Here is a 23,183-nt window from a genome sequence, read left to right as displayed (position 1 = left end):
TCTCAAACTAAGTCAAAACAATGTGCATGCTAGCTATGAAAAAGAAAGGTTTCTAACTGCACGAAGAAAATCAACCCATTTTCAGTCAAACCAGCACAATGTTATATAATGTATAGAACATACATACTATTATATATTATTGATAATACACATATATGTATACAGAATATACCTATCCGTGCATCTCTGTACTTGGAAGGATTTGCATCTTGCAGATGGTACATTACAAAGCACTGACCGTTTCCTCCAGTCACCACCTCTATGGGGCTGGATGCAGAAGGCACAAAACCTCGTGCTGCTGGAACACTCGTGTCCTGTTCTTTGCTGCCATCTTTCCAAGGGCCCTCTGCCTCCTCTCTTAGCCAAATGATTGGCAGATGTCCATCACGCAAAGAAAAAAAAAATGAAGGCCATTTCTGTCCCGCAGATGACCACCCAACTATATGACAGAAGACCTCCAGCCATAGATTTCATCACCACATCAGCAAATCTTGGAAGCCCTGAATTATTCCAATACGTTATACTCCACTACATGCCAAGAGTCTAAATCCCAGCAAAATAAAAGAGACATTCAAAACTCACCAGGCTTGAGTTTCAGGCTGTCGAAACGCTTTTGCAGACATGACAGCACCAGTTTCAACCTGGTTCACAACTTGAAAATTATCTTTGCAACATGAGAGCTAAAACCATTCATGCGGCACTGTGAATTATGCAGTCCTCTATGTGATCGTGTAATTTCACTGTAATAGGAAGCTTGTCTATTGTAGTACATTGATCTAAAAATACAATATTAATATATTTAGCAGAGGTCATGTGCTTATATGTACACACCACTGATCTCTGTCACTCTAACTTACAAAGTTATTCCTTTAGTGTGGGGAAAAACACGTTGGTGTAAGAGTTCCACAAATATGTGAAGTGATAACAAAATTCTCTCATCTTGTCATAATTGTGGTTTATAAAAAGAAAAGAAAAAGCCCAGCAAAACAATTAAACTGAAGTAATGACAAATGTTACAATAATTTTCTATGAAGAACCTCTATCCTGATGTATCATTTGACATACAGACTCTGAATGTAACTGTGTGCAATTCAGAAACACGATTCAAGAGAATTTTGCGGTTTATTTAAAATACCTTACTCATTTAAGCCAAATTGCAGTAGAAAATATTTCAATAAATTTTGTTATTAGTAGGACTACAATGCCTTTAAGAAATGGCGCAGTAACTTCAGATGAGCTCACCCCTGCTACGGGTTAATGCACACAGCACAGTACGTGACTGAGCCGCATTTGTTCTGTTGCTTAAATATAGAAGAGATCTGCAGGTGGAGATTTTGCATTGAGATGTTTGTCTCAGCTGAAACACCATAAGAGAATTTCACACTATCCAGACTCAAGAGTATAAATTATTCTTTTAGAATTGAATGGCCATGTACCCTCTGGCTCAAGTTAATTTTTCAAGGGTCACACCTTGACTACAAGACAAACATTTTGCGGCACTAAAAGGGACTCTACGGGTAGCAAGGTAAATCATTTTACTTTCCTGAAATTTCCGCAGCACACCCATCCTTCCCCTGTCCCCCTTACTGCAGCACCAATGACAGCGTTTGGCAGCCAGTCTTTTTCGGCAGGGATGTTTTGTCATTTTTTAGGGCTGCTGATAAGGTGATATGTTTTCTGTCAGGGGAAATTAAGAGGCATATTCCCCAGCCTGACAGGGAGAGCTCAAATGATTTCCTGAGAAGCTTCTGCATGTAGTGTGCAAAATTTCTAATTTGTATTTCGGCTGCAGAAGCATTGCTGCATACAAATTCTATTATATACATATGAGTGTGTACATGCATGCATACGCATACCATGGGATAGGCTGGGACTACTCTCAGACCTAAAATGCAAAGCCAGATAATGTTTTAAAATAGTAGAGACACACCTCAAGACTGCACATCAGCACATCTAATGTCTTTTAGACATTAAACTTTTTACAGTTAATGATGTTTATCCTATCTGGCAATCGTTGCTAGGCAGTAGCAGTTTTAAGGACAGGCAAACAGTCATTTGCAATTTACTCCCTAATTTCTTTACAATAAATAAAGGCTGTTTCATTTCTGGGTTTTGTATTACTTGGGGGTATGCTATTTGTCTGCCTCAGCAACCTTATCTGTAAGAAATGATACTTACCTACCATGACATAGTATTCGTGAGATTAGTATGATCCAGTTTAGACAGTACTTGGCCCAGTCCTCAAGGGGAAAGTGCTACATCCCTAGCAATTATTATTCTAGCAAATTTTAAACAGCTTAATGGATTCCTGTACTTCTCTCACTTTTCTGCCAGGAGAAGGGTTTTAACAAGGTTATCAGCACGTGGTTAATGCTGGTAAGAGTAGATGGCAGAACAGTAAGCGACCCCTTTTTTAGTCACCTATTTTATCTTATATACAACTCTTTGACCTTAAGATTTGCCTACTTCAGGCAACAGCGTATACCTAGCAACATCTATATAGAAGCATACTCTTTTCAAGCAAAACCATACATCTTCAACTACTGACCCCCAAGAAGAGAAGTAAATTTGGATCCCAGCCTTCTGGAAGCCAAGAGAGTGCAAATGAAGGCTCCAAAACCACGAAAGGCTCTGCCTGGGACAGGGTGAACTCTCATTTCAGGACTGTTACAAAATGAAGCCATCAGCATTTGAAGGATGCCCTTTAATTTCTATTATATTCAGTTGGAGACTCTTCACTGACATTAATTGAAGGTAGCCAGGGACCTGCTGGATGTAATTCAGTTCAGGGGTTTTACAGTAGAGCAGAACATAATGTTAATAGAAAGTCTTGTACAGTACTTTGTAGATGATATTTCGATATATAGCGGACCAAAGTAAAATACCGCATAATACAGTCATGTAGGCTTGTCACTTCCGAAGTGTGAAATTGCTCCAAGTGTTATGGCTCCCTAAACATTAAAAAAAGGGCCATTTTTAAACACCAAGCAAAAATCTACAGGATTTGAAAGATCTCATTATTTCTGGTGGGTAAAATCTAAGTTTTAGTGCCTGCAACATGGTAAAAGATTTTTTTAAGAAGAAAAACAGGGTAGACATTGATGGAGGCTGAGTCATCTTTAATCTTTCATCCCAAATTCTCTTTGTGCTTCAATGTTTTGATATATTTAAATGGGGGGAAAAGGAGGAAAAAAGAAAATTAAGAAAATGCTAACTATAAAATTTAAAAGTCAGTCGTCTTTAACTCTCATGTTACTTTTACAACTCCGAATTTTCTCATTTTTCAAAGAGCGTGCCTGACTTTTGATCCTTTGTACCAGAAATCTCTGTCACAGATGAGAAAAATCAAAGAGAAGAATGTGGCATGGTTTTGCAGCCACTGTGGCTGCACCTGACTTGATTTTGCAGTGAGTAATGAAAGAAAACTGTCCTACTTTTAGTTTTTGAAGTTTAAACAAAGTAACTTAAGCCTCAGCTTCTCAAGATGTGCTAAGACTCCCAGGCTCCAAAGAAATCGGACAAAAGCTGTAATCTTAACTAGGAACTTGCGCTAAATATTCGGGGATTTGACAACATGGTTAAAAAAAAAAAAGCAGCTTAACTTCTGTATTTTTACTAGTATTTTGTGTGAAATAAACCATGACACACGTATTCTAAACAATTTCATAAAAGAGCCTTAGGCAAAGGAAAATAGTTAACACTTAATGAACAAACTAAAGGCAACTTTATACATTCTGAGAAAAAAAATCAAATACAGATCAAATATAATTTGAACATGTACTATCCACTAAAAAAGAAACTAACAAAATAACTTTAAAATCACCTAAGTCACATTTTCAGGTGATATAGCTCAAACTATTTAAAGTTCAAATTATGTTTTCCCAAATAGGAGTGAATAAAACTCTAAACTTATTCTCCTTTTAGAAAAATAATGATGTGGTCCTCCATCTTACAAGCCCTGCAGTGCTTCATTGATACGAATGCTAGAGGGAAGTGATGCCCTCAGAGGAGAGGAAGATCAAAGACAATACTTTTCATTATCAACTAATCCACAAGAGGGAATATTCAGGGGATTATTTTCTGGATATCCAGCTTGTCACCTACTTTTCCTCTTCCATTTCTAATATTCTCTCTCAATTTTTTTCCATCTCTTCCAACATGTTCTCCCACACTTCCCTGCTTGCCTCTATTGATATGTTTTTTCCACCCTCTATGATCTAATTATTTTTCTTACTACATCGGCCATTTGCCATATCAAAGTTCCTGTTCCCATCCCATCCTCTCTACTATCTGCCAGAAGTGATTTGATATTTTCAGAGGCAGGATAGATATCTGAGCAACTACGATCAGCCAAAGCTCTGAGGTGGACCCATGTCAACCTTCTTAACGTAGTGAACTCCTTGGAGAAGACTGAACAGCTTTTAAAAGGCACCATTTATTATCACAAACAAACAAGAATAATTATTCTCCTAAAGCAAAGAAAACCCAGGTGACCAGGAAACAGAACTCTCCAGGTCTTTGCAGTGTTTGGGAGCTGAGAAGCTGCTCTAGGCTCATCCCTGTCTCTGAGCTCCTCCATCAGAGATGCAGGATTCCAGCCCTCTGGGGTTGCCCCTCCTCACTGCTACAGGCTGCAGCGTCTGCACCTCACTCAAAGGAGACAAAAGAATTAGGAGACAAAGGAATTAGCACCTTACTCCTTCCTTGAGGGAGTCTACTTCAAAAAATCTTAGCTAAATCAATCAGCAAATATTCCCTTTCTGACAAATCCAAGAAAGACCATATTGCAGAGTGATGTAGTAGAGTGTTGTTTTGGGGTTTTTTTTGGTCTGTGTGGTTTGTTTTCTTTTCCTCCTGATCTCTCCCGAATACAATTTATGCCACAACCTGGTTTCCCTGTCTCTTTACAGTGCAGCCTTTCCTCAAAGAGGAAGCTATTTTGCCCCTTATACATGAGAATACTCTTTTCTTCCTGCTCTCCATCCTTTTTCCTCTGTGGTGAAGATTCACCTGGCCACAGAACTGCTTTAACCTTTGCATTTCTGGCTGGCAGCAGCAACTCCAGGTTTGCAGGTCGCTTTTTGCCTAGCCCCTAGTGCAGGCAGCCTGGTGAGCCAGGTCTCCTTTCTGCCCTCCAGAACATACCCCATTTTGGCCAGAGTGTCCTGGAGAACCAGCTGGGCTTAACCTGCCCAGCAAGCAATTCTGTAACTTCCTCGCTGTACTCAAACTGGCAACAATTCCTTGCCTTTTTCCTACTTATGTCTCTGGAGCATCACCCATTTATAAATAGGTACCTCCTCTGCACCATTTCCCTGTGATACTGGCACTAAGACATGCCAAGAAGCACAAGCACTTAACATCTCCTATGAGCAGATGCAGTTCTGTTCTGAGGCCCCTCAAAGTCTGGATGTGTGACTAACCCCCACAGATCATCTTCTCTGGATTCACCAATACAGGAGCATCTCCTCAGGATGCACAAGTTCTCACAGCTCTGCTGTCTCTAATTCTGGGAGATTCTCTTTAAACTTCTGAGATCTTCCCAGCATGCTTGCCAGTTACCTTCCTCAAAGACAGGCCCAACTGCATCTCCAAAGAACATTTCAACTTCATCTGTCACTGAAGAGGGATAAGAATACAAAAAAGAAACTCACCTCCTGTGAACCTCTCTGAAACCTCACTCTGACGATGCAAAATTACCAAGTAGACCTGGACACCAAAGATTCCTCTTTTATATTTCACTAAGTGTGCCTCACTGTCTTTCAGTTCTGCCCACCTGCCTAACCAACAATCATCTGTAATTACCAAAAAGGTTTGGGAGTTCTCACATCCAAGTTTCTCCCTAAACAAGCAGGCTGACCTGCTCAATACGCATTTTTGGAGCTATGGTGAGATGTGGAGGCCACTGCTCATCACATTATTTTAACTCCATTTAGCCTGCCTCCTGCTGTTGAGAAAAATCAAATTAACTCAGCCAAAGAAGCTACCTTGCATTACAGGGGTGTTTTTCTTTTCCTTAAAGCAATTTCTAGACTAGTCAGAATAATAACATACCGAAAATCAGCTATAAACGATGGTTAATATAACATTTGACAAATCACTTCATTGTTTTGTTCATTATAAGTAGTACAATAGCATTTAAATACAGAATAACTATAAAAATGAGCAAGAGGATGTATCAAAGTTCATGTAAACCTTTCACAGTTCTATAAAATTATGCAGCTTTGGGCTTTTAATCTTTCTTATGAAAACTGGAAACTAATATAGCCAGGGCATCTTTCTAAATGTAAACTACTATCTGCATAGCTCTGGATTATCAACTAAGGAAAGAGGGACAAAAATTGGCTCAAATGCCAAAGAAAATATATTAAATTCTCTGTGCTGGCTGCCGAAAGGCAGAATAAGATGATGGAGAAACAGCATACACCAACCCAAAGGATATCATTATCTCACCTGTAAACCAGTCAAAACCGAAATAAAACATAATTAAGTACTATTCACAGATGTGGGAAATAAGCATGAAAAAAATTTTAACATACTATGGATTTTGCTCCCTTATTCATCTATCCCTTGCCCTAAAATACAGGTCTCTGGGGGAAAAATACCAGTACTGCACGGCAGACTGTGGTCTAAGACAAGGGCACATGCTCACCTAGAGAGTCTATGGGCAAGTTTAACACATATTCTCTATGCTTTCAGCTCATGATTTTGCAAACTAAACATTAATTTTTTTGTCATGCAATCTCAGGTCATGGTGCTTGGTTATTTCTTTGAAGAAATGGCAACTACTGATGGGTTTGCAAGGTCACGTCTTCAAACACATTTATCAATCTTCATCCGTGCGTGGCTCAAATTCCACTTCTCAAAGAAAAGGTAAAAAAGGAATTTTCTGGTACTCTCTGCAGGGTTTATTTTCCTTTCAAAAATTATTTGGGATTTGATTCATTATCTTCCCACCAGGATTTCTAGCAAGGTTACGGAACTGTCCCCGCCACACAGCAGACACCATCTTCACTGTGGCAATGCCATGGTGACTGTCAGGCCGCTTCGACTGCACACCGAGAAGTCCCAATCCCATTTGACTTCAGCAACAGAAACATGTTCAGAGAGGAGAACTCACCACAGCAGTGTTAACAGCTCTTCCAAAAAAGATTTGCTTGTTGCGTACGAGCTCACGGCGGTGACAGCTGGCAGCACTTATGAAACATCCTCATCTCATGTGGCCAACTGATGCCATAAATTTTAGTCACCCTTGCCTTCGAGAAATGCTAATAATGAAAACTCAAAGAGCAGCGATAATTTCTACTGCTGACTAGATGGATGCCTTTCTGACTACTCAAAATTAATGGCAGGTCTCAGGGTCTCAACGAACAGCTGTCACAGAGAAACACACCTGCAAACAAACACGCAATGTGCCTCTGAGTTTGATTTGTTACAGATATAAAGCTGCAGCTCTCACAACAAACTGGACTGATTAGAAGGAGAAGTCAGCCAGCCTTCTGCCTCACTTCAAATGATAAAACCTGAGAAAGCGCAGTGCAAGTACACAAATGGGAAGCCTAAAAAGAACTACTTCGTGCCCTCTCCAGCAGTAAGAGTAAGTGATAGCCACGTAGGTCATACATCAATTTTCACTTATGTCTAGTCTTACAGACATTATAGAACTAGCTGCTTTATCACAAGACTGAAAACTAGCTGTAAACCTCATACAAATTCAGGATTTTCCTCCCACTATTGTTGTCATTAGGTAAAGTTGAAAATGACAGATAACTAATTAAATGTAATACCTTTAAAAGATACATTTCCAGCAGCTTGCTTGGCAAAGGATTTTGAATCTGCAGGACAGAAAAAGCAATTATGGGGACCAGAAAGATCACTGTTACGATCAGTTTCAGGAGCAATACCCTATTTAGAATTGCTCTTGAGACCCTAGAGGCACAGTGGTGGGTGAGAGTAGATATTAGTTTCCAAGTATAACAAAATTTTTTGATCAAGCACTTGAAAATAAATGCTTAGCAAGTAAGATCCATGCATATACCACGTACAGAGGGAAAACTCAAAGATGCACTTGATTAAAATGACATCATATCGAAGTCAACATTATTATTAAGGGTCGGGGAGAAAACAGGGATGTGTTTAACTATTGCAAGTATTTGGGTTTGGATTACATGTCAGTAATTTCACATCTACCATCTTGTCAGATGATTTCTAGAAAGCTATATTTCCATGCCCAGCAAGCACTAAATCACTGAGTCGATACACATATGATGCTGCTCCACCTACACAAGTTTTAGTAACCCAGGAAAGCCAGGGCAAGCTACAGGATGACATGGAATTATTAGTTTTTACAACATCCTTAGAATGATTTACAGCACATAGGAGCCTTCGGGTACAATCAGAATGGAAATTATGCTACTCTAGATATGTAAATCAAACCCTGCAGTACCTAAAGGGGGTACCTGTACCTAAAGGGGACGTACCAGAAAGCGGAGAGGGACTTTTTACAAGGGCATGTAGTCATGGCTTTAAACTGAAAAGAGGGTAGATTAGGATTAGATGTAAGGAAGAAATTGTTCACCCTGAGAGTGGTGAGGCACTGAATGGGCTGCTTGAGAAGCTGTGGGTGCCCCATCCCTGGGAGGGTTCAAGGTCAGGTTGGACGGGGTTCTGAGCAACCTGGTCCAGTGGAAGGTGCCACTGCCCATGGCAGGGGGGCTGGAACTAGATGAGCTTTAAGGTCCATTCCAACCCAAACCATTCTGGGATTCTATGATCTGAAACTATTTTACTGATAAAACAACATGAATATTATGAAACTATGCAATTCACTAGATCACTGAGCAGAGCCTTGAAAATCAGATTATCAAGCAATCAAAGCAATTATTATGTCCAATGGTTTGTGAATTATGAGATGAAGGACTCACTCCCCTCCAAATGCTTATTTTTTTTCAATTTCTACATTACTAATGTAGAAGACTTTTGCACAGCACAATCAGTGAAACCTGGCATTTGATGTCTGCCTGCAGTTTAATTGTATCTCGTGCTGAATTTATCATAAGACCTATAAAGCTAATGGTATTTTCCCAGAGAGCTATTTGGAAACTCACAGGTTTCATTAGCTGCTCAGGATAGATAAAAACCAAACGAACATACACAAAAAAACCAGTCTCATCATTGACCAAAACACAGGAGAGAGGACAGGAAGGAGGAGAGAAACTATTTCTGCAGGATTGCCTGTACCAAGCCAAGAAAACTTTGCTGCACAAATCTAGCACACAAAAACCCCCAATAATCACAAAATAGTCCCAAAGCCAGGCTCCCACAAGGCTCTTACACATTCAGATTCAGTTTTACAACGAGAAATTCACACAATGAATTCATTTTCCCACTAGAAATACATTGGGAATTGCATATTATGCTGGTAGCAAATATGCCAGCGGGGGGCTGCTGTATCTCAGGAGCTCCAGTCCTGGTCAGCAGCTATGAATTCAGAGGGGCCACGCGGAATAAATACACTTCCCTGTAATCGAACTTGCGCTGAACTACACCATACGGTTAGCAGCAATGTTTTTCACACTTCACTTAAGGGAACAAATTCTCCTGTTCATAGATATCTGTAGACTGATGTACTGAGCAAAGTCCTGAAGTTTTTTTTAAAAACGGCAGCCGCCAAAAGTCTCGTGCTGCCGAAAGGAAGGCAAGAGAAAGCATTTAGGGATCCACCTCCTAAATCGCTTCTGTAGCTAGTGGCAAACTAAAGCTGATCTGGAAGTACTACATATATAAACCTGCAGGCTTTCAGAATGCTCTGAACATACTATAATTAGGAATGGGAGCTGGAAGCATGTATATGACAAAATATGCTTCCTGTGTATGTACTTCTTGGCTGTTATAGGTGACAAGAATATGAATGTCAAAAATCTAAAATTATCTATACCATAATTACTGTAATTGGTACTGAATGAAGGTGAAGGCTATAATCATACACTTGTATAATGGTATTATAAGGTTTACACACAGATATGGATTCTAAAACTTACTACTTTGTTTTTCTTTCAATATTTATGGAAAGATGCATTACTAAAGCTAACAAAGTTCCAGGCTAGAAAGTAAAAATTAAGGTTTACCATTAGTTTAGGATTTACATTTCAAAAACCATTTTCTAAATGCTTTTCTATATACCTGCAGTTCTGCCAGGGGTATTATTTTAATACACATCATGGCACTTGATATTTACAATGTTGTAAACAATTTTCATTCTAATCTATGCTCAAATATAGACTTTCTTGCAAAAAAGCTTTTAGACTTCTAATGCACGCTTGGTGTTTGTCCTTAGGTTGCCATGTTAAATTTGTTACTCTTCTATTATGTTTTTCCATTGTATAAAAGCAAATCTATAGTGCATATTCTTGATTATTAAAATACATATGTATATCCAAGTTTAGTAGTTAATATCCAGAAACATCCTTCCAATCCAAGCAGAACACATCAACAAGCTCATTTCTTCACTGGATCAAATTTTCAAATACAGAAATAAATCTTAAAATATTGTCATCTACTATGCTCACTAAGGGTTATGGAGTTCCTAGAGGCTGAAAAAATCTGAATTAAGAATCCATACACAGGTAAAACTAGACTTTCTAAAATAATGAGAAAACATTTGTAGCAAGATTTGTACCACCATGTTCAATACTATATGCTATATCCTGCTGTCTCTAGTACATGTAACCCTTGATTTCAAATAATTTCTTGGTCAATTCGGTTTCTATACATCAATCTCAATAATCATTGAACTTGTGAAGGGATTGGGGCTTTAGTCACTGCAGAATCAATGCTTCAGCATAAGCATTGAAGGTTTCAGAACAAACTAACTTAAAATATCATCTTAGAAGTTTTTAGTTACAGTTATGTACAGCTACAGTGCTTTATACTACCTACAACACTAGAAGCATCCAAATATCCAGAATTTGGCATTCAATATGAGCATACTACCTAGATCTTCTGTATTAATTAAATATCCAGTTACTGATGCCAATAAATGAGGAAAAAAGAAAAAGGTAAAACCAGCAGAGATTCAGGCTGGCCAGCTCTGATGCACCAAGCTTTCTCCTGCTGCCAAAGCAGCTCCCGAGCCTCAGGAGCTCACTGGTTACGTGGCAACCTGCTCGTCAGCCCTGCAAGCCAAGTGCTTCCAGGGTATTGCTTCCTCCTCCTTTTCCCTTTCCAAGTCATCCCAGGTGATTAACACAAATTTTACATTTGATGAGACGCTACAGCTGCACAGTTAAAATCAGAATGGGCCAGACAGCCAAGACCCCAGCGAGAACGCTGCCCTAAGTGCTCTGCACAAGTCTGCTGCCTTGCTGCTCTGCTCCTGGTTTAATTTCTCTGTGTGTTCTTCCTTAGGAGGGAGATCTCTGCATCTGTGCTAAGAATTTAGAAAAAAAAAAAAGGTAATAATTACATAAATAGAGAGAAATTGCCTAATTACCCTTGAGGCTATTTGGGGGGGAGGGAGGAAGGGAGTGGGCAGAATAAAAATCCCCAAACTCCCACCAACTGTGTCTTAAATGTCAGTAAAAAAGTTGCATTTCTCTGTCAGTGATCCTGGACAAAACCTCTTCCAGAATCCAAGGATGCTCTCCTAAAATTAATGGTTTCATCTCAAATCCATCCCCTCACCATTCTCTCTGCCAACATGTCATGTTGCAGATTTCTTCCACGTATAACTTATCAGGAGCACCAGATGTATGGACCACTGAAAAAGAAAAGGGAGATTGCTCCCTGGCAGTCACCCAGAAGAGTAGGGAGGCAAAAGGAAAGGACAGCAAGATCAGTCAGTGGTGATTAAATGAAGAGTTCATGCCTCTTCATTCCTCGTTAACAGGGCAGAATTAGTCCTAAATAAGTGGGTCTATAAAAGAGTCTAAAAAGAACTTGAAGGATTACAAAACTGGTGCCTATTCTATTTTAATAGCAAACATATACATAAAGTTGGGTGGTTATGGCTGGATGAAATGGGAAATGGCTTCACTGAGATATAACATATTTCTTATATCTCTTCTCTGAGACAGAAAACACTTCCAGTAAAAAATGAACAAGCTACTTCAAGTTTTGAAAAATCTGAAATATTTTAAAAGATTTTAAAAATAAGCTTGCAAGAAACATTTTGAATGCAATAGGTTTTTAAAAACATCCACATACTATTTTTGAAAAACTAGAGAAATATCTTCTGCTCTTTTGAGTTTCATGCAATTCTCACAGGTATGCAAAGCAAAGATCAGCCTGCTAACTCCTCCCAAAGACAAAAGTCTCGAGTTCAAGCCTCAATATTATTCAAACAGAATAATATTCTGTCAGAGATTTCTGATAAGCACAGGATATTATCTTCAGAAATAAAAAGAAGCAGTATGTAACTCTCATTGACATCACCAATGAAAGCCTTTCCTCCAGAATACTACATTAAAAAAAAAAAAGAGGAAACCAGATAGCACTTCTTTTCCTAAAAGCTATAAAATACAATCTTTACTGTCCTGTACTTAACGTGCCTGAAAAACCCTGTCATCCAAGCAACAGTGTCTAATCCCAACCTCAGAGATTCATGATATTGATTTGCTACTGCAATATATCCCACACACTCATTTCCCTGGGGGGAATAGCAGATGGGGGTAGATCACCTGGGAACTTTGGCTTGAAGGTATAAGTTTACGTAGATGTTTCTGATATGGGTGTTATGCATCCATTCAGTCATGTAAGACAACAAAAACCAGACTGGCAGAAGGGGAAGTTGGCTCAAATACAACCTACAGTTCCTTAATAATTATAAACAGTCCTTTTGTGCTTTAGACTGTGAAAGATATCAATATACGCTTATATATAGAACCCATATATTAAATACAAATACACAAATTATTACATTCTGTTAAATAAGCTAGAAGTTGATAGCTTCAGCACTCCTGTAGCAATCTTGCCTCCACGCATATGTCCTTAATTCCACGAATGAATCTATAAATGCAAGCATACCTTTTAGATTGTCTTTGGCAGCTCTCTATGGATTTGCTAATATTTTGAGAATCACTATTAGTAATAAAATTGCCTCAATAGTTGGTGCTCCCCTTAACACCATGTAGACATTTTTATGGACACAGAAGTTCCAAGAAGATTGACAGGCAAGTCCATAAGCAGAGCCTACAGTGAAAGGCCCACAAAACCTGGCCTAGAAACTTGGATGCAAATAGGAATTGCAGACACCTGCATGGGATGAGTGACTTCATAAACTTTGGATTTGGGTAGGGAAAACAAACAGACAACTGTTCCTCTGCTCTCCTTTGAAAGAGGGAAGAGACAAGTGGTAAGAAGAGGAGAGCACTGGCCATCGCAACAGCGCATCACTTGAACTTGCTGAACTAACAGGGATGGGACAGTGAGTTTTCCCTCAGAGCAAAACAAGGATAAGGAAGGGAAGGTTTTCTGCAGCAACCAGCACCCCAGTAATACGTCAAAACCATGAACTAGTATGAGAAGATGAAGGAAAAGTTAAAGGAGGATCTTCCTCTGAAAGTTCTCATTTCTCTATTAAAGACCCCATTTGCTCCTGCTTCTGACAGTAACAATAAAAAAGTACATTCATTACAGAGACTACTGCAACTAAAAGCCAAGTATGGTCTTAATTAAAATTCCAAAAATAATAAGAGAGTCATTAACAATCTAGCAGCATAAGAAAGCTAAAGCTGAGCAAATGACAATCATGCAGACCTAAAAAAAACGGGCACCGTTAAAACGCTGGTAGTCATCTGCCTCTGGCACAATCTCACCTTGCTGCAGCTTCTTCAGTCTTTCAAAATTTGCGTGTGACATATTTCAATTAGATATCCAGTTGTCAGCAACCACTTAATTACATTGGAAAAAATATGCAGGTATATAAAATATATTGCATATTATAAGACTGGTAGACATTAGATAGTTTCTGCTTCCGAAAGAGATACTATTTAAAAGGAAAAAAAAAAAACAAATAAAAACCCCTTCCTAATAAATCAGTTTCCCAATACATTCCTTTGGGAATTCAGTGGCAGCAACACGAAATGCAAGATCAGCAAATTATTAAAATACTGATGTAGTAACTCTGAGCTGAGCAATTAATGAGCTGTAAAGTTCACTTCTAAAAGCAGGACACTCATACATTAAACACGTCCGCAGTATTTTCGCTGTTCATTATAAATATTAATTTAGAGTTGGAAGGTGAACTATGCAAAATAAAATTCAACCCTGATGGATTCTGATAACATTGCTTTTAAGGATCAAGTTTCTCTGGAATAATATACAGTAACTAAGGACACAACTTTGCCAAGTTTGGTACTAAAATGCATTTTAGTGTCATGGTGAATCCCAAATTAGGTCAATGACAGATGAGCAGAAGCAGACAGATTATTTTCAATTTACCAAACAAACTGAACTCCTACTCACGTTGCAAAATTAATCCAAAATTACCATATATTAAGGCTATTTTAAATAAAGGTAAAAATATGGGAAGCTATCGATCATTCACATATGTAACATTGATAATGAAATCTTCACTACAGCGAACGACATTACACGTTTCATCCATCACAATGTGCTCTTCCCTTCTCGTGAACAAGGACACAGTAGTTTGTAGAAATGCTGATGAGCAGAAGAAACCAGCTGTGTGTTAGCTGGGTTTCATCTGCCCCAGACGTGCCTTTTCCTTGTACTGCCCTAAGTCTCAAAGCAGGAGTGGACACAACAGCTGTACTATGTAAAATAAACAACACAACATCAGTGCTGCAAGGGTTTCCAAAGCCGGCACTCAAGTGACAGTACCTATCTAAAAGCAGGAGATGATGCGACCAAATATTTATCTCGCTTCTCCTGAACTTCACTGTGCTTTGTATTTATCAAAGATACACATACTCGAACCTCACTGATAATTTATTGAAGGTTATTGCGAAGTGAAGGCTCAATAAAGGCTGGAAGAAGATACAACTAACACTATAAATCTATTGTTTTAGAAAGTAACATGTCTAAACATTTTCTTCAAGCATATTAGAAGCCAAACCCACACTACTATGCTTCTCCAAAGAGTATAATATTTTAGGGAAAGTTATAATGGCAAACTTGTGAGGCATGGTATTTGCCCTGACTTACAAAAATTGTTGAGAAGGGAACAGATAACATTAATATTGATATTAATATTAATGAAACAAACTACTATATGGAAATTCAAAATTTAATCATCTGCATAGTTAAACAAATAATTCCATTAATGTACTAGATGTGAATCTCAACAAGTTTAACTAAGACACAGACATACGGCAACACAGAAGTGTCAATCAGAAACAAATGGGCACATTAAACTAGACAATGTATTAACCTTGCAAGCATGACCACAAACAGAGAAAGAAGTTTAAAAAAAGAAAGAAAAAAAAAATAAAAAGAAAATTACCTGTATAAGAGACCTATAAAGTGAGTGGCATAGAGAATAGAAAATATAGATAAAATCCACAGGAAAAATATTATTCATGAACTATGAATTACCACCAAAATAACTTCAGCTGGGAAGACTCCAAGATGAAGAAAACAAAGTACCTTTGCTCTGTGCTAGGATATTATCTAATGTGTATGCTCTTGGATGCTAGACTTCATTTTGACCTAGTAACACCACTCCCGTGTTCATAGAATCGTTTTGGTTGGAAAAGACCCTCAAGATCAAGTCCAACCATAACCCACCCCTGGCACTACCTCATGTCCCTGAGAACCTCATCTGCACCTCATCAGCACCTCCAGGGATGGCGACTCCACCACTGCCCTGGGCAGCCTGGTCCAATGCTCCACAGCTCTTTCCGGAAAGAAATTGTTCCCAGTATCCAATATGAACCTCCCCTGGCGCAACTTGAGGCCATTTTGTCTCCTCCTACCACTTGTTACTTGGGAGAAGACACCTGGGTGTTGGTGCACCACCCAGGGTTAGAAAGACTGAGCACCGCAGCTACAAGGCTTACTCAAGGATATTTCCAGAAGAAAAATCCCTCACCAAGGGGCAGGCGAGGTCTCTCAGTCCTGGGAAGTCACCTCAGAGAGTGCCTGGTTTCAGGGAAGGGCTCCGCTCACAGACTCACTGCCGTGAGGAGGCCATTTTGGTGCGGCCGCCATTTTGTAGCCCAGGCACATCCGCCTGTGGCCACTGTGAGCTGCTCCGGAAGCTTCCCTGGGCCTGGGCACCTCACGGGCTGAGGCCTCTGTCTGCTCTCACGTTTCTTCAAAACAAACAAACCAACCAAACCCAAACAAACAAAAAACTTAAACGCAAACACCAAAACAAAATAATAACAAAAACCCCACACCCACAAAAAGCCCCACGCCCTCCTGTAAAACAAAAAAAGCCTGAATTTGTACTGTGAGTCACAGAGTGACATTAATATACTGCAGCACACAGGACATTTTGATAATGGCTTTAAGAGCATCAGATTCCTCCCGGCCCTGATTACTACATACTACAAAGAAGTTGCTCCCCCTCTGACATAACTGTAAAAGCCAGGTTCAATTGTTCCTCGATGTATTGTCAGGAGTGATAACAGACTCTGGAAAAGTCTACGCAAACACATTTTCACAAACGGGGAAGATCAGCCTGCAGATGGATTCAGGTGGCCCTTTTCTGTTTCAGCTGGATGACTGCCGAGCTGCTTTTTCAAGAGTAAGATATAAGAGTAGGATATTACTGTCGACAGACTATAACTTTAACATCCAAGAGGAAATGGCAATTCATTCGAATCAAAAATATGATACTGATGTTCATTCAGAAGTAATATTTTTAAAAGCATTTGTGGAAAGAGCACCTTTTGATTCCCCCCGCAAAACTCATTTTTATCTTTTTCCCTAATTCTCTCTCTAAGCTTTTTGTTAGATATTTCGTGTGTGGTAGTTTCAATTTCTGGTTTCCATACTGCATTGGAATGGGTCTTAATGACCAGAATCTCCAGAAAACACAAATCTATATATTTTACTCTTTAAAACTCAAGCTTTTTCCATGCTCAATTACTTTTTAGCTTAAAGAATATGTCAGTGAAGACCAAGGAAGCACTTGCACATTATTGCATCTCTCTCTTTCTTGAACATATACATGTTTTCTAATATATTGCCCATGAATATATGGCCCAGGCTTCTTTACTCATGTTAACTCTCAAATCAGGATCACTTCCATTGCTTGAATGATTTATTTCTTCTAATATCCAAGGGAACAAGTAGAAAGTAAGAAAAATGTTAATTATTAAAAATCAGATGTGGAAACCAAGAACTGTAACTCTACAAACGCTCAGTTCCAATGAACTAAATCTCTGTCAGCCACAGCTCCTCATATCCTGAACACCCAGAGTCTCCCAGGTGGTCAGAACGATCAGTTTTCCATTTCGCAGAAACCTGGAAGCCACTATTAGAAAAGGGTATCTCTGAGACAAGGCTCTTCTTTTAAATGAGGAGTTGTCAGGATGACATGATCTGACTGCAAGCATCTTGCAATGAACACACCAGCAGCCTCCAGGGAACGCCGCCGGCCAGCAGTAAAAGGAATTAATGGCTGGAGGCAATAGACAGAGTCACAGTTTCACTGCTATATCCATCCTCTATCTAGGAGCCGTGGAGCTCTGAACTGCTGAGGAGCTTGCCAATCTTACTAGAAGATGCAGCTGAGAGGAATATTGGTTTTAGGCATACAACTTTAAAAAAAAACCAAAAAACAAAAAACAACAAACTTATTTTCAAGTCTCTAACACCACTCTTTTCTGCAAAAGAAGTTTTACCAAAACTTACCTCTGGGTACTTCAGTTTTAAAGTTTTATGCATTTCCCGAAAACGACTGTACCGCCTGAACACTGTCCACGTCTCATGCAGGACTGTTATCTATATCAGATAATATAAAAAGAAAAAACAGAAGTAAAACCACACAATGTGTAAACACTGAAAACTTGCAGTATACAAGGTTATCAGATTAACACAGACAATTCTTAGTTCCCTTAAATTCATAAGCTTTTATAAGTTTACTTAATTTTTCTGTCATTACAGTCACAGAACTGCATTTAATAAGGAGCGCTGATTGCAAAGAAAAAACACTGAAGGCATTTAACTCCCTATTCCGGAATGGTTTGGAATGCTGTAAATACATTTAAATATCCCCAATCATTCCTTGGTGCAGCTTTGCAGCTCATAGCGTTACAATCAGTGGGTGTTCCACTGATGAACGAACACCACCCAGCGCAAGCACAGTAAAGGCTCTCTATACATTCACAGAAATGTATCTCTTCTCATACACACACACATATACACAGCTACACACATAGACAATAAATATGTGTTTCTCATACACACGGAGTCCATTACTGGGATGAGATTCCAATTTGAAAGGTAAAAAAAAATACATATGCTGGCTTTCAGTAGAAGATATTCTTTTAAAACATTCTGTCATCAGTATGTTGATGAACATCTCGTTTTACAGGAAGTTTCATTAAAATTAACAGAATTACTCCTGTGAATAAAGTGCACAGCAACAGAAATGAAGGGGGAGGGCAAGCCAACATTGCCATCAGTTATTCACTGAATTCTGACTGAAACTGAGAAACCAACAAAAAGTTCAGGGAAAGAAAATTTTTCACTGTCTAAAATTATGTGAAACGAAGTAAATTTTACAGTCAAGTCCTTCTGTAGCTCTGGTGATGCAAGGCTCCCAAGAAGCCATGCTGCCCAGAGGATGGGCATTTTTTTTTTACACTGAATAGTAGAGCTGGAGAAAGCCAGCTGGTATTGCCTAAACCTGAAGACTGTTGCTTCTTTAATCCAACAGGCCTAATATGTGATATTACCTCTGCCTAGCTATGAATAAAGATCAAAAATAAGCATTTTAATAAAATGCATTTCACAGAGACGCAGGCTTGGCTTTTAATCCTAAAGCGACTCCAAAAATGAAGGAGTAGATCCCTCACAACCGAGCGTATCGGAAAGTTACAGAGTCACAACAGAGCAAGATAAATGAGTAGAAGAAAGAGAAAACAGAGCAATAAAGTCAGAGGAAACCAGTACCCAACCACTGTAGCTCATGCTCATCTCTGGTCCAGCCTTCCCCATCCCCACTGCCTTTGGTGTACACAGAACAGGATAACCAGGGGAACTGTTCTGGAACACCCAGAATTATTGTGTGTTTTACGACATCAGGAACCAGGTTTTTGGGTGGGGTGTTTTTTTCCCCTATTTTTACCTCTGTTTTTAACTAAAAGATGTAAGTAAACAAAACTGGCCTTCTCAAAACTTTTCACAAATATTAAAGCATAGGTTCTTCTAGCACACCTCCACAATGCAAATTCATTATTTCTGATAAGACTAATCTTTCTTGTCACCAATAAGCTTGACTGCTACTAGGACACCTGCATGATAGACTACATTCCCTCAATATACTGTTAGCAGTATCTCAAACTTCACAAACCACGTGAATGGATTTAACATGCATAGGCAGATTTAACAAAGAAAAGTAACAATTCAGGAACATGCATGTTAAACTTACCTTGATCGACCAATTAACCATTTTGTTCTGAATAATTTGAACACAAGAACCACAAAGTCCTTTAGGTAAACATTAGAGTGCAACGGCTAATCATAAAATAAAGATGTTACTCATTCCTGCTTTCTTTTTGCTTTAATTCTGTATTTTAATACTTCTGAGTTGTAAATTTTTGCTGTGATAATTTCATTTGTACATATCTGTGCTGCCTAAGATCTGAAGGATCTGTTCTCTTGTGGCTTGGCTTGATCCAACTCGGTCCCTGTCATCTTCTTCATTTATTTTCCTAATTCTTGTAATGCGACTAGCAAGTAATGCATTGCAAAATCTTATTGTTGTTACTGCTGAGATTATAGGAAAACACATTTCAAAGCTAAACCGGTCCACAAAGCTTAACAATAATGTTATCAGGATCAATAGGAGAATTACAGCTCACCTGGCATAGCAGTAGCATTTCCAAAAAAGGGTCTTTTATTTCTAAAGCTGATCCAACCGGTTTGGTCTGGGATTCTTTTTCTCCCTTCAAAAAGCTGTATGACAGACTACATAGGCTCTGTGCATATGGGACTGAGACATACGCAGATCTTTTGAACAACAGCAATTAAAGCAAATTTGAAAAGCCCTTTATTTTTTACTTGTTATTTGCTAATATGGTAGTGAAAAATATTTTCTTAATTAAAAATATATACGGTTAAGTAAATCTGTAAGATAGATTTTCAAAATATTCTTATCTGGGCACTTATGTGATCCTAGACTTGCCTCAGAATTGTGACTTTTTTTTCCTTCAAGCACAACATTTCCTATGTTTTCTTAGAAATTTGAAAGGACATGCTACAGTCCCATCTCCTTAATTTTTCTTCTGCATGATGACTGACAGCAAATAACCTAACAGATATTTTCAACTTATTTCACTGTAGAGCGCATCACAGAGTTTGTTCCCCCTTCTGCCCCATATAAACAGAAGTAAAACCATAAGGGGAGGGAAAAATATATTCCACCTGATTCTGAAGCAATCAGAAGCAACAGATCATGCCCACCTGGGCTGGCTAAACTGTCTATGGCCATTGTGAAAGTTCATCTCGCTCAAAATGGACCTTGTTCAAACTGTTCCTCACACTGTCTATGAATACAGCATCTGAAAAGCTAAAACTTGCTGTAAAATTTCTTAGAACCTTTAAAAATTCATTATTAAGGGTATTAAAACAATAGAGTTGAGATTGGGCTTTTTCTTTTTTTCTAATTTAAGTAGATATGAGGCGTTCATAATTTTCTTTAAGAACTATGCCTCAGTAAGTACTGCTTCTGCTTTACTCCAATTCTGCAATAGTTTGCTGAGCTCAGAAAGAAACTTTGACTAGAAACATGGACAGTTTGAACAGACCCTTCACAGCATTTGGCTGAACAGAACTGTGAGCAGACCCAGAGAAAAGCACTGCTTTGGGGTGCATCTGCCTGGATCTTCTATAGAGAACTCGTCAGAAATGACTGAAAGGCTTTAAAACACAAGAAAAAAAAAGCCAGTTTTGAGAGAACATCAAAGAGAAGAAATAAAATGAGAGAAGTCCGAACAACTAGGAAAACTGAATAAGAATGAGAAGGCTTATCTACAATTTTCCCTCTTGGCAGAAGATCCCTTGCGGGGCTGCGCTCGGTTCCAGGCTTTGCTTCCATCACCTGGGACCCTGCGTGATTCTAATTGAGCTGGAGTTCCCTCTTCCCTGCTGCCTCCCTGCTCCTTCTGCCAGCCCCAGGTACCGTCTGGAGCAGATGCCATTGGTTTTATTGATGTGAAAAACTCTTCCCATATGCTGTCTCCAGCACAGCCTTGTCTGAATATTCTGCACATTACAACATGAAAGGAAGGGAAGAATAAAATAATATTTTTCTGGTATTCTAACATAAATATGTTTAAACCTGATCAAGTCACTACTGTTTCATCACGTCTATAAAGACAACATATAAAACCGTCACTCAAACAGAAGGGTTTTTTTGGAAATGTATCTATTCATACTGAATACTTAACAGCAGACCGGTACAAACAGCTGCATGACATCTCCTGCTGCAGAAGGAGAAGGTGCTACCTTAACTCTGATAAAGTATGGGTTTGCTTCTATTTTGAACTCTTTCCAGTAGGTTCTCATGGGAGTCACTCAACTTAATGTAGGATCTGTATCCAGTGGAAGAACCTGAGTGGACAGACCATCTGTCTAGATGGACAAGCTGCTGAACCTGCACTGAAAGAAAATATTTTTTGATAGTATATTAGGGTTGAAAGACTTAAAAACTGACTGCGATGCTGCCAAGAAAAGCAGAACAAGCTCCCTCGCTTTTGGCATCTAAAGGAAGTCATCTTCACTATTGCATTTCACAAGAAGAAATTTATATATTTGCTATAGATAGAAATTTGTTATATTTCTTCCTCTATAGAGCAATATGTCAGGATTTAACTACAAACACAGTGACTAGAAATATCTACTGAAGAAAATACTTCTGAGATAGCTACAAATCAAAGGTTTACAACTCCATTCAATCATCCCTTGTCCCTTTGTCAGATTTCAAAGTGCTGTTACATGCAAATAGGTCAGCTACTGATTCTCCTAAGAGCAAGAGGGACCTTGGTGAAAAAAGATTATTTGGGAGCTGGCAAAGGAAATGAGATTATCAATGGCCCAGCCCTTCCCCAAGACCTAACACTTATTCTGGTATGAGGTCATCTGAAAATAAACTTGAACAAAGTAAAGTATGGTTGAAATAAGGAGTAATTTCAGCAACTGACATTGTGTCCTGACCCATCAAGAAGGCATGAAATAAGCAGGTACACGTTCTCTCCTCCCTGCCCCGTCTTCCTACTTTCCCCATTTTTAAGGAAAAAAACGCAAACACTATACATGTATCCTGATTTCCCATAAAAGTAACAGCAGCTGAAGATTAATACGGATCAAGTTATTACTGGGAGCTCTGCAGGGGAAAGGTTTAAAATAGCCAGGTTTGTGGAAGGTCTGTGGATTGCAGGTTGGAACGAAATCCTGAGCACAGCAAAAGCAGCCCACTGACATACAGAGACCCGGAGGCACAGGAAAAAGCATAACTAGTTGATCGATCAGTGTAAGGGAATGACCGTAAGAAACATCCCAAAGACAACCAAACTAAGGTCCATAGGAGCTTCAATAAAATATTTAGCGCTCTAAGGAAGTTAATAGCAATGGAATACAATTATTGAAGTGATAGCCCATTCCCGACCCCATATGTCACCCATTAATTTTGCGTTGAGCTTCATCAAAGCAGTTATTTACGCAGCAGTTTCTTTCAGAGGCAGACTAGAAAGGCCACAGGAGAGAGAGAAAAGGTGGTACTGGCAAGTAGGACAGAAGAGAAGAACTGTTCCATGTACAGCCCTCTTAGCCAAAGCATCCGCTCATTCCATGTCATGACTGAGGTGAGATTGCAAGACTCGCTTCTCACAGAAACACACCACAAGCCAGAGAACTGCTGGAGGCCCGTTTCATATGCATTTGTATCTCTCCTCGATATATCCTCCTGTTCTTTCCTGGTTACGAGTCTCACCCATTTCCAACATTTTTCTTCCATTACATTTGCTTCCAGGTAAGGCCAAGTCTTCCTGCAC

At 39.1% G+C, this 23,183-nt stretch overlaps 1 protein-coding gene across 2 annotated transcripts in view; it reads right to left on the bottom strand.

Moving 5' to 3' along the window:
• KIF16B (kinesin family member 16B) overlaps positions 1-23,183 on the bottom strand; it is a 134,265-nt gene that overhangs the window by 19,304 nt on the left and 91,778 nt on the right. For both annotated transcript variants that reach the window (XM_065632211.1, XM_065632212.1), the window contains one exon: positions 17,821-17,910. In XM_065632211.1, coding sequence (XP_065488283.1) covers positions 17,821-17,910 — 90 coding nt within the window. The remainder of the gene's footprint in view (positions 1-17,820; positions 17,911-23,183) is intronic.

Source organism: Caloenas nicobarica, chromosome 3 (genome assembly GCF_036013445.1).
Source record: "Caloenas nicobarica isolate bCalNic1 chromosome 3, bCalNic1.hap1, whole genome shotgun sequence".
Taxonomy (NCBI): domain Eukaryota; kingdom Metazoa; phylum Chordata; class Aves; order Columbiformes; family Columbidae; genus Caloenas; species Caloenas nicobarica.
This window is presented reverse-complemented; position numbering and strand designations above follow the sequence as displayed.